This window comes from Durio zibethinus, chromosome 14 (assembly GCF_047325235.1).
Source record: "Durio zibethinus cultivar Kanyao isolate XHJ-2024 chromosome 14, ASM4732523v1, whole genome shotgun sequence".
Lineage (NCBI taxonomy): Eukaryota > Viridiplantae > Streptophyta > Magnoliopsida > Malvales > Malvaceae > Durio > Durio zibethinus.
The window spans coordinates 519676-532222 of NC_143175.1; the positions used below are offsets into that span (position 1 = coordinate 519676).

The 12547-nt window shown below is 31.8% G+C and overlaps 1 protein-coding gene across 1 annotated transcript; it reads left to right on the plus strand.

Moving 5' to 3' along the window:
- The first annotated feature begins 5936 nt into the window (after positions 1-5936).
- LOC111293882 (kinesin-like protein KIN-14G) lies at positions 5937-12376 on the plus strand. The gene is made up of 19 exons (XM_089743043.1): positions 5937-6386; positions 6814-6980; positions 7070-7213; positions 7285-7530; positions 7643-7714; positions 7956-8024; positions 8255-8332; positions 8426-8587; positions 8673-8754; positions 8840-8935; positions 9027-9203; positions 9297-9403; positions 9494-9672; positions 9766-9927; positions 10026-10279; positions 10381-10544; positions 10686-10859; positions 11232-11725; positions 11897-12376. The coding sequence occupies exons 1-19, from the start codon at positions 6269-6271 to the stop codon at positions 12000-12002; spliced, it is 3051 nt and encodes a 1016-aa protein (XP_089599169.1). The 5' UTR covers positions 5937-6268; the 3' UTR covers positions 12003-12376.
- The last annotated feature ends 171 nt before the right edge of the window (positions 12377-12547 follow it).

Consider the following 12547-nt stretch of genomic DNA (forward strand, 5'->3'; position numbering starts at 1 on the left):
TTATATTTTTTAATTTCACTAATAAAATTTTATTCTTAACAAATGTAATAATTTTATATAATTTTGACGAAAGAGATTAAGGATTTAATTACTGTAGTATCATAGTAAACAGTAAAAATTAAGTGGTAAATCATAATTTCAGTCTTTTTTTTTTTTTTTTTTAAAGCTTTGTCGGAATTCACAATGGACTGGAAAGACCGTTTAAGATTACCGGAGTAACCTTTTACTCGGCAAAAAGATTAAGGCACGCCGTTGACCGAATCAATGGTATGGTGCGGTGGTGTATAAGTAGAAAATATGACTCGAACGTTGGATTATAAAATGATCAATTATGTGTCAGCACCGTCTGCCGCCCGATTTTGTTTAACACCACCTGATTATTTATGATTTAGTTCCCGTAGATTAGCACGTGATTGGTGATCGCCAGAAGGGCTGTTGCCGATAAATAATTGATAGCTGGGATTTAAACTATACTAAATGTTAGTAAATTTTTTGAGTTCAGATTTAATAAAATTTTTTATTTGATTTAATTATTATAAAATTGAGTTAGAATTCAAATAATTTAATTTTTCAAGATATTTGAGTTTAAATATTATAATATTCGATTTAAATAACTTATAAATTTAATCAAATTTTAATATTTTAATATTTTTTTATTATTTTACTTATATATATATCAATTTGAGTTTAAATTTAAACACATAATTGAATTTAAAATAAAATATGATAATCAAACTCATTTTTATTGAATAAATCTATTAATCGAATTCGAATAATTTAATTTTTTTTCTTAAATCAAAATAAAATTTAAAAAAATTTAAATTGAATTTCAAATTGAATTATAACTTAAGTTGTATTGATTTGACTTAACTAGATTACATCTGATTATAGCTTACAAGGACAATGGTTATTGTTTTAATAATAAAACTTTTGATTTTTTTTATTATTTATGTTGGATTGAGCTTAAATTGCCTAATACAAATTGTTTAATTCTAAACAAAAGTAACAAATGCTAGATGGTAAAAAATGAAGTACACTATTTTCCCTCTTATTTTTGTAAAATTATCTTTTTTATTTTTTTATATTCAAATAAAAATTCATGTATTTAGATAATCTAATGAATAGAAGAGAAATATAAATGCCACGTTTAAGGCAAAATTAAGGAGTTATAAATAATATTTTTTATAAATATATATAACTTGATAATAAAAAAATTATTTTCAATCACTATGAGTGAAATTTTTTAAATTTTATAAAGAAAATTAACATCATAATATATACTTTTAAAAACATATATCAATTCTGTAATTTTGGTTATAAAATGAATACATTGCACAATATATAAAAACGAATTCAATAAAAAATATAAAGGCAAACAAAAGGCGGAATTGGGTAGAGATTTCTATGTTGGTTGGCTACCAACATTTGAATTTTAAAAAGCATAATTTATTCTTATTTTTTGTTTCTTTAACCACAACGTGTCAAGCTGTTTATGGGGTCCCACCAATATGATTATCTTGCCACAGAAAAATACATCTTAGTCACTTTTTGGGGTCATGATTTATCAAATCATTTGGTATATAATTCTTAAATTATCCAGTATTTTTTCTTTCTGTTTTTCCTTTTCAGTAGTTTTCACCCAATATTAAAAGATCTTAGAATTACTGGCAATTTTTTTTTTTTTTTTTAAAAAAGGTAGATGACTTTAGCAAGAAAAGAATGAGATAAATCTTGCAAATAGCAAATCCCCGCATATGCCCTTATAGACATGAAACCAATCTTTTTTTTTTATGCAAAAGATAATAATAAATATATTTTATTAGTTTGTTTTAATTCTTAATTTATTCTCACATTTTTTATTTTATTATTTATATACATTTTCGAACTTGTAATTTTTAGATATTAACTTAAATCACATGCTAACTTATTCAAAAATAATCGATTTTTTTTGTTGGCATCCTTTTTCTTATTTATGTGGATTAAAGGATATTGAAAGTTTAACTTAAAATGATAACCATTGACTCAAATATTGTTGTCTAGCATTCTACAGATATTCCTTCATGGGCATCAGTATCCAGAACACAAAACTGCTTTTCCAAAGGGCAGTGACGTTTATATAGTATGGGGGTAAACTCAATGGGTAGAGATTGTTAAAAGCCTTTGAAATGACACAAATTTGCCCCAAAGGCCCAAGGTTGTGCTATACTAACTAAAGTTGTAAAGTCTGGTTCCCATTTCAGTTAACCATTGACCATGAGACCATCCTAATTTCCAGTTGGGAACTCGGGAACTGGGATACCAAATTCTAAACTTCCCAAGATTGTGACAAAGCCCTTTTAAAGTAATGAGCTATTGTTGAAGTAGGCTGATTTTTTTTCCAAATGCATTAGCATGTTTTTCATAAAATTTCTTTCATGAAGTGACATACAACTGACAGGCGTTAGCCAAGCTTCTCAAGTGACAACCAACCACTTTCTTTAGTATTGTTGACAGGTCTACCAATAGAGTGTGACTGAAGTGCCTTCTGCACCTTTGGTTGCAATATATAATGAATAGTTACAGATAAAAAAGCGCTTCTAAACCAAACCTGGTCCTGAGTGTTAGGCTTGTGGCCTATGATTACCTCAAAACTAAAATAATCTTAGTTATCATATAAACAGCTGAAAGCTCCCTATATCCAGTTTAGGGTTGCAGGCCCTGGTAGCCTTTGACACACATCAAGATTCTTTCTCTCTTTTCCATCTTTTTCTAGTTTAAAATCTACAGATTCATACAAATGCATATATCTTTAGTTGGCTGGAATGATCACCTTTCCTCTAGAAGCAACTCATCACATGTTTTTTTATCCACAAAGGTTTCAAGATAGTTGAGTTGTCCAGTTCAGTGACTTGGAGTGTTAATGACACCCATATAGTCTCTCAGCCTGAACTTTCATAGCACAAAAATTTAGGGACCATTCTAGTTTATGACAATGTGAGGGAGCTGATAATGAGGCTGGGGCAATGTTAGTGATTATCAACTTGATAAAAATATACTCTTTGCCCTAAAAAGAAGAACATTGCCTACTTGACTTTATATTTCCTTCAAGCAGATTCATTGTAATTACTTTTATATATGTTATATATGCATTAAAATTTTTTTCTCATAACTTTTGAAAGGAAAAAAACATTCTATAGTTTGCATGTGCAAGTGTAGCCCTACTCTCTAATCATTGAATTTCAAGTTTTCTCAGGTTAAAAATAAAGTTAATATTCGATATAATATCAAGATATTATTTTAATTTCATAAGTAAAATCTGGAGATTAATACATATTTTAATTTTTAATTTTTTATAATATATCATAAGGGATATGTATCTTATTATTAATTTCTTAAAAGCTATCCCTTTGATTATGGTTTTTTTATTGCTTAAGGAAAGTGGTGTTAAACTTTTTGCTTTGATTTGAGTATGTCATTGCCTCTTTTACGTGGGCCAATGGAGCCCACTTGTTTCAAGGCTTGAGCTTGGACCGAAAGCCTTATGCCCTTAACCAAGGCATGGTGCTTTGGAGCCCACAATAGGGCTCTTGTGGGCCCTTTTAGACCAAATGAAAAGTTAAATTGTTAGACTGAACCTTCAGCTTCGGATCCGAACCATGTGTTTAAATATTATTGAACGTTTGTTGGAGGGAAAGGAGGAAGATGCATTTACAATATTACCCCTTGGCTGCCTCTTTGAGAATAGGATGCTATGTTTTATTTTCCTCATTTTTCTATGCTCCAAGAGCTCATAATAATGAACAATCATTTTTGCTTTTTTTTTTTTATATATATATTAAGCAAGAAACTATTTAAACTCAACTCTTCGATAAAAAGATAACATATCCTAATTATTAAATCAAATACTACGAATGCAACATATATATTTATTTGATCTTTCCAACACCAGCATATTAACTAATAAAAAACTATTAATTCCCGAATAATAACTTAGATTTTGTATTTTGGGATCAAATTATTATAAACTTCATAAATCATAGTTTAGCAAATGGGATGCATGGAATATGGGGGGGGGGGGGGGTTCTTGTTAATGAGTTCTTATTATGTTTCAAAGAATCTATGGAAGAAAAACAATTTAAAGTACAATGGGAGTAATAATGATCTTAGCTTTTCAAGATTTTGTTTATTTGTGTGATTGATGTTTGAGTTTCTCTAATCATGCTCACATGTTAGTCTTTACACATAAGCAAAGGGACAGCCTATCTTTTATGTCATTAAACTTTCATTATTTGTATTATGTTTAATTCTAAATGCAATTTTTATGTACAAATGTTTGTTTTTTTTTTTTTAAACAAGATAGCTATGGATGAATCTCCTACATATTTTCTCTCAAAATTTGAACCTTTTTAATTGATTAGATTGGTGGGTGAATTTGATTGCAGCTGGTAAATCACTTTGATTTTAATTATTCTTATCAAATTTGCTTTGTATTCATATTGAAAGAAAAATTATTCCAATGTTTTTTTTTTTAAATAAGAAAGTTCATGCATAATTTTTTTTTCCTAAAAATCTCCATTTGTCATTCTGTTCTTAAAAATAAGACCAACTCAACATGAAAGCAACATCTTAGCTATTGCAACAAATAAATTGCTTCTACTTTGATGGGTTCATTTGATATACCACTGTTCTTATGTCACCTTCAAATGCTAATGCATAACACATAAAAATTAATACATTGTTCTTTTCTTTTTTGAGTTACCATTGATATTCGAATTTCATATTTTCAACTTTAGAGTGGGATTCCAGTACATTGTCCATTAATCTCTTTCTTTCTATGATTATAAAATTGTTTCTTTAATTATAAGCTTGATTTTTATTTTATTGAAAAGAAACTCTTGGCTTATCTATTTTTCTTTCTTAGGTACTTACTATTAGACTTGATAATTCGTGTTAGCATGTTATGTGAAATATTGTATTTATCATGTTTTACATGAAAATCGTAGCTCACAGTTCGTATCGATATAAAAATATAAAATATAATTTTTAATTTTATTAAATCTATTTATAATTTTTGAAAATTTTTTAAATAATATTATTTTTATATATTTTATTCATATAATGTCACTGTATCTTATTTTAAATTATCAGATCTACTTATTATGTTATAAAAAGGTTTTGCTTATATTTACTCTAAGACTGATAATTACATAAAGTTCAAAGAGAATTGAGAATATCATGATTATTTAATAATAATAATAATAATAATAATTTTATATATTATTATTGGATTTTTTTTGGGGGAATGGTATCTTTCAAATTTTTTTCTCATTACAACAAATAATGTTACTCTACTATTCAATGGCTACTAATATATCTTACAGATCCCTTTCACTTACCTTTATTAAATGATGAACTATTAAATTGATTTAATTTGAAATTATTTAATCGTAAGTATTATTTTTTTGATATTACAAATGAGTTTATTGATATCGATCTCAAATCTTATAACATATCATAACCCTTTTTTTTAATCATTCAATTAACAAATTGTTTGCTTATAAAAACTATTTAATCATAATTATTTATATTTGTACTTATTATTTTTCGTAACACGAAAATATCAAACTTTAGTATATCACAAGTCCCCATATTTTTAATCTAAAAAAAAAATTATTATATGCCCTAGATTTTCCATTATCTTCCATTTATCTTTTGAGTATCTAATTGAAACAAATATATAGAAGAGTAAAAGGAAGAAGAAGCATAATTATATTCATTAGTTTTTAATAAGCTAAAAATAAATACATAAAAAAACACTAAAAAAAAAGGTTTAATATTAGCCCATCATTTTCTCCCTCGGAAAAATATAAACCGTCCTCATAAGCGGGAGGCTCGGAACCAGGTTCGGTGTGTGGCTTTTCTCTTCAATATTAGAGAGAAACCGCGAGAAAAACAGAGAAACAGAGAGAGAAAAAACAGAGAGAAAGTGAGAGAAAATCTTTTAAACCCTCCAAATTTTCTCTCTCTGTATTTCTCAACAGATAGATACAATACCAATATTTAAAAAAATAGAATAGAAAAAATAGAAAGAAAAACAAGAAAAACAGAATTTTTGGTCTATGTTTTGATCCTCTGTTTCTTGGTAGAGCATTTCAACAGAAGAAAAAAGATTTTTTTTTTTTGGTTTTTCACGATTTGGGATTTTAAGATAAATGTAAAGGAATTGGGATTTTGAATTGAACCTGTGTAATCTGTAGTTTTTGTATTCAACGGCTGGTTTTGCTATAAAATGGCAACAGAGTCAATTGTACAAGTCTCTGTGATGTCAGTTTTGGAAGATGTTCTTCAACAGCAAGGAACTCGAATCCATGACATTAATTTGGCTTCGAGAAAATCAGAGGAATCTTGTAATGATCCAACTTTTTGTTCTTTTTTTTATTCTGCCCTGTTTCTGATTTGTTCTTTGATTCTATTGAATGATCAATGGTTTTTTTTTTTTTTTGTCTAATTATTCTATCAATCTAGCATTATTGTAATACTTTCTTGGATTTTCTTGTATGATTCTTAGTCTTTTATGTTTCTTTTTTTTTTAAATCAAATTTGAGCTTCAGATTTTATAAATTTTATGTTAAGAGATTCAAATTGATCTTATTTTACCATAATGCTGAAGATATGTTGTTGTATTTAACAGAAACAATCATAAAAACGGCATATTTAACTTCCATGATTTGTTGAAACTACCTTTTCTTGGTTGATTCCCTAAGCTTGCTTTTTGCTGAAACAATGCAACGAAACAGAAACAATAAAATCAGTTCATATGTTATATTTTTGTAGCTTTGAGAAGATATGAAGCCGCTGGGTGGCTGAGAAAAACAGTTGGTGTTGTTGGGGGTAAAGACTTACCGGCTGAGCCTTCTGAGGAAGAATTCAGGCTAGGATTGCGAAGTGGCAAAATCCTTTGCAATGTTCTTAACAAGGTTCAACCTGGAGCTGTGCCAAAGGTATGTTTCACCAACTATTTTTTCTGATAATATTACATTTGCGTGAATAATTTTCCTACCCAAGTTCAATTTTTTTATTTAAATTGTAGGTAGTAGAAGGAGCTTGTGATTCTGTTAGTGTTCCTGATGGGGCTGCTCTATCAGCATACCAATACTTTGAAAACGTGAGAAACTTCCTTGTAGCCGTAGAGGAAATGGGGATTCCAACTTTTGAAGCCTCTGATTTGGAACAGGTTTGTATTGAAATTTTAGATTAAAAACCATTGTCGCATGAAATGAATGTTTCTTGATATTTTGTTTCTAGGGTGGGAAATCTTCAAGGATTGTGAACTGTGTTCTAGCACTAAAGTCTTACAGTGAATGGAAACAAAGTGGTGGAATTGGTTCATGGAAATACACTGCAAATTCCAAACCCTCAAGTTTCGGGACAGGGAAACCCTTCACACGAAAAAGCAGTGAACCATTCATGAATTCCATTTCAAGGACCGTTTCTTTGGGTGAGAAGTCTGTTGATAGCTTGTGTAGTGAGCAGTCAGACCTCATTGAAGCAGTTAGTGAGCTTTTTTTTTTTTTTTTCTCTTTTCACGTTCATGCTAGTTATTTTATTAGGATTGAAATGGGAAACATCTAATCTAATAGCTCCTTTTCATTCTTTTCCACAGGGTTCCGTACGTTCTGTCGAAATGCTAGTTCGTGCAGCTCTTTCAGATAAGAAGCAAGAAGAAATTCCAATGGTAAAGTCCTTCTGATCTACAAAAATTTCTGAATCAATTACTTTAGTCAGGATAGAATCGAGGTCTAGAGAACTGTTAAGTTAGTCAATAACTTATTTGCTGCCAAATGTGCAAAGCCTCTTCCTGTATAGTATAGGGGATAATGAATCAGGAAATTTCTATTTTTATAAGGGAAATGTGCTGTTTTAACCTATCTTTTCAAAAGGGAAAACCAAAAAAATAACTCTTCTGGTTATAACAGGTTGTGGAATCTATGCTCGATAAAGTCTCAGAGGAGTTCGAACGACGCTTGGCAATCCACAATGAAAAGGTGAGCAGCTTTAATTCTTCACAACTGTCAAATCTTTATCCTCAAATTTTCAATGATTATCAGCAGATAAATTTTCTTGCACCTTTTTTTGTAAGTATTATTATTGTCGAGGGCTGTGTCAAACATGTATTGATGGCATAATCAGTTTTCTAATCTCAGTAAACCATTCATAAACATGGATCCATAATTCTCTTAGTAGCTTTTTTTACTTATTTTTGGTAATCTGACAGATTAAAAGTACTGCAAAAAATATGGAAGAATCTGTCCCTGATAATTCTCTTTCACAAACTGCTTCATGTGATGACAAGGTGGGGCAAATATTTCCAAATAGCTTTCACTTATTACTTCATGATATTATCAACTAAATACTTTAATATCATTTAAATGATATAATTATGAAGGTTGAAGTAGAGGCCCCGGATGAGGAAATGATTGAAGATGAATCATCAACAAAGCCAGAGAAAAAGGAAGTTTACGATGAGAAGTGCAACACTGATGAGGAATCAACAAGACATCTTTTGAAACAGCAGACATTGGTTGAACAACAACAACGAGATATTCTGGTGATTTGCAGTTAGCATTAATTCTAGTTATAAATTGTTGTTTTCTACCATAGGGATGCAGCAATTGATGTGTTTGTTCCCGTAGGAACTGAAACATTGTCTTCATTCCACAAGAGAGGGTATGCAACTTTTGCAAAGGGCGTACCATGAAGAGGTTATCAATCTAGGTACAAACTTAAGTCAATCCTTGATTGCTTTTATGTGTTCTTAAAGTGAAAATGTAATATTTCTCATTCTAGTTTCTTTTAATAGGTAAACACTTGCATAGTCTAGCTTATGCTGCTTCGGGATATCAGAGAGTTCTTGAAGAAAACCGCAAGTTATACAATCAAGTGCAGGACCTGAAAGGTAGCAGTCTAACAGTTCAAAAGTTTGATTTTGTGAATATATCACATTCAAATAAAATCTCAATGGTTTTTGTTGGTAAACTATGTTTTAGGGAATATAAGAGTATACTGCCGGGTGAGGCCATTCTTGGGTGGGCAATTGAACAGTTTGAGTTGTGTAGACCACATGGTTGACAGCACTATCACAATTCTCACTCCTTCAAAATATGGAAAAGAGGGAAGGAAATCATTTACTTTTAACAAAGTATTCAGTCCTTCTGTAACCCAAGGTTAGCTATTCAAATGAAGTTCTTTTCTCTCTGATTCTATCCATGTAATTTTTTCAGTCTATTAGCCTTTCCTGACATGAACTCTTTATGCAGCGGAGGTTTTCTCTGATACCCAAGCTTTGATTCGGTCTGTTCTTGATGGTTATAACGTTTGCATATTTGCTTATGGCCAAACAGGATCAGGGAAAACTTATACCATGGTAAGAAATGCAGCATCTTTTCACTGCCATGAAAATACTAATAAGTTGATTAATAAAGTCTTTTGTTCTTCACCTCATTGATGAATCCAGACTGGGCCTAAGGAGCTCGCTGAGGAAGGTTTAGGTGTAAACTACAGGGCATTGAGTGATCTATTTCTTCTCTCAAACCAGAGGAAAGAAACCATTTCCTATGATATTTCTGTGCAAATGCTTGAAATTTACAATGAGCAAGTCAGGGATCTCCTTTCAACTGATGCTCTAAATAAAAAATATCCTTTAAATCAAACGTATATTTCTCCTTATTGTTATATCTTGTTCATTGTGCCTCGTACACCTTTTTGTTTTCTCTAACTCCTACACACATTAGAAATTCGTAACAGCTCTCAAAATGGGATTAATGTACCCGATGCAAGCCTTGTACAAGTATCATCAACATTTGATGTCATAAATTTGATGAACCTTGGGCAAAAAAATCGAGCAGTTAGTGCCACAGCCATGAATGACCGGAGTAGTCGATCTCACAGGTACTGTCTAATAATTTGTTTTGAGTTTCACAAGATTGATTTCATTTCTGGTTATGCGCCAAAACATGCTAAGTCTCTAATGCGGTCTTGAAATGCAGCTGCTTGACAGTTCATGTTCAAGGAAAGGACCTCACTTCGGGAGTCATTCTTCGAGGCTCTATGCATCTGGTTGACCTGGCAGGAAGTGAAAGGGTAGATAAATCTGAGGTGACAGGGGATAGGCTAAAAGAGGCACAACACATCAACAAATCTCTTTCTGCTTTAGGAGATGTTATCTCTTCTCTTGCTTCAAAAAATTCACACGTTCCCTACAGAAACAGTAAACTTACTCAGTTGCTTCAAGATTCACTTGGTAAGATTACTGAAACCCTCCAACCTAAAGAGGTACTATTTTCTTTTCATTTTTCCACTGTATTCTTCTTTGCTAATCATGCTATTGGTCTCATCTTGCAGGAGGACAAGCCAAGACACTGATGTTTGTTCACATTGCTCCAGAGTATGAAGCTCTTGGAGAAACAATTAGTACACTTAAATTTGCAGAAAGGGTTGCCTCAGTTGAGCTTGGTGCTGCTAAAGTGAACAAAGATAGTGGAGAAGTGAAAGAGCTTAAAGAACAGGTTTCTTCATGTGCCCTTGGTTCTTTCCTTCTGCATTTTAACTTATGGCTGCCTACTGCTGTCAAACCTGTGCTTATATTTTTACTTCATTTACGTTGTAAGCATTGTTTCACTTGCTTACCTCTTTTCAACTGTTGTCAGATAGCTAATCTTAAAGCAGGCTTAGCGAGAAAGGAAGGAAAGCCCGAGCACCTGCAACTTACTCAATCCATATCCAGTAGCCCAGAAGGAAGTGGACCAAAGCTTGGATCATCCCCTTCTCTTCCTAAATGGCAGAGTTTCAGTGATCTATCTAGCGGCCTTGCTACTACTGAGGTATCATTTAAGTGCCAAAATTGCTAAGAATTTGTTTTCAAAAGTGATTTAGTACAATTTATAGGATGTTGATTACAGAGTTAACAAGCTTCAAGAACTTGTTCATCCATCTTATTGAAGTGCTCTGAAGATTATAATATAAATTGCTGTTATCTAAAAAAATTGTTGATTATTAGCTTTTAGAAATTATCATTTATCTAAGTCTAAACTCACGAGAATATTTGAATGACATGGTTCCTTGAAATCCTTGAAACTGTTCTCAATCTATTAATAAAAGAAATCATCTTTCAGAGATGGAAAATCTGTCAATTTTCTGTCTGTGCATCTCCAATGATAAGATTTGCCTAATGATAAACCTGCCCGCTGGTTCAGAATGACTCTTCATCCACATCTAGGAGAGAAAGTTTGGAACTTCAAGAGATGTTATCGAATCCATCTCTTTGGCCACCTCTTTGCAGTCCTGCTTCAAGTGCAAAGGAGGATGATAGAGAACCAGCGTCTGGTGACTGGGTTGATAAAGTCATAGTGAACAAGCAGGACAACTCAAGGAAGGATCCAAATGGCAATGGACAACTGCCTGAGAAGTTCTATCAGAGTTGTATTCGTGGTCCTACAAAGATACACCCAGAACAAAACTTGAATAAAATGACTACAATCAAAAAGGGCAACCAAGACTATGATCAGCAACCGATTCAGTCTGAAGTTGGCTCTACTGATGACTCTGATCATGAAGCTGCAACAAGTGATTGTTCGGAGACAGACTCAGTTTGCCAATCCAATAGTCCTAAAATCACCAATGTTCCAAACGGGTTGGCATCTAAATCAAAGAAACAGCAACTCAGGACAGCAAAGAGCACAGAATTTAGGTTAGATGCCTTATCACTAATATTTATATATGCACATTTCTCTTCCCATGCAATCATAACCCATGCTAGAAATGAACTGCCATTTATGCTACACTTTTTCTTTTACTGCAAAGTTCAGTTTATTTCTACTACCTTAGGCCTTGATTTTCATTTTTCTTGGTTTTCATCAAGGAGTTCAATTCCATCACTAATTCCTTCACCATCAACGCGGAAGCCTTCTGGTGGAGTTAATCCAAATTTGCACAAGGGAAAGAGGAAAACCGGATTTACAAAGTGATTAAACTAAAGTTTTAAAAGAATTGGCTTCCTCATTTGTATCTGTCACATAGTTGTAGTGAGAGGGAGAAGTTTACATATATGAAAGTGGCAACAACTTTGAGTTGCCTGTGTTTAGTGGTGGTAATCATGATCGCCATGATGATCCACCTTCTTGATTTGTTCTTTGGTTTTTCTTTTCTCCCGTTCCCCTTCAAATGCTCTTTCTTGTAGAATCAAGAACAGAAGGGAGGAATTGTATTATATGGAGTATATGTTTTCTGTTCCTTTCTTTCTTTTTTTTTTTTTTTTTGGTTTTGGCATCTTTGGGTTACTTTGCCATCTGAAAAGGGAAAAATTTTCAGAACCAACATTCCAATATACTACTATTCTCTTATGATTTGAGTATGAACAGAAGTACAGAACACTGAACGGCATAAAATCATTTATAATTAAACTTTTTAACATTCAAACATATGAATTAACCCCCTAGGCCAGCCTATATATAAACATTTAGTTCCATTTTTGTGGGTAAACCATTGAAGATAGAAGCAAGGATTAATGAAA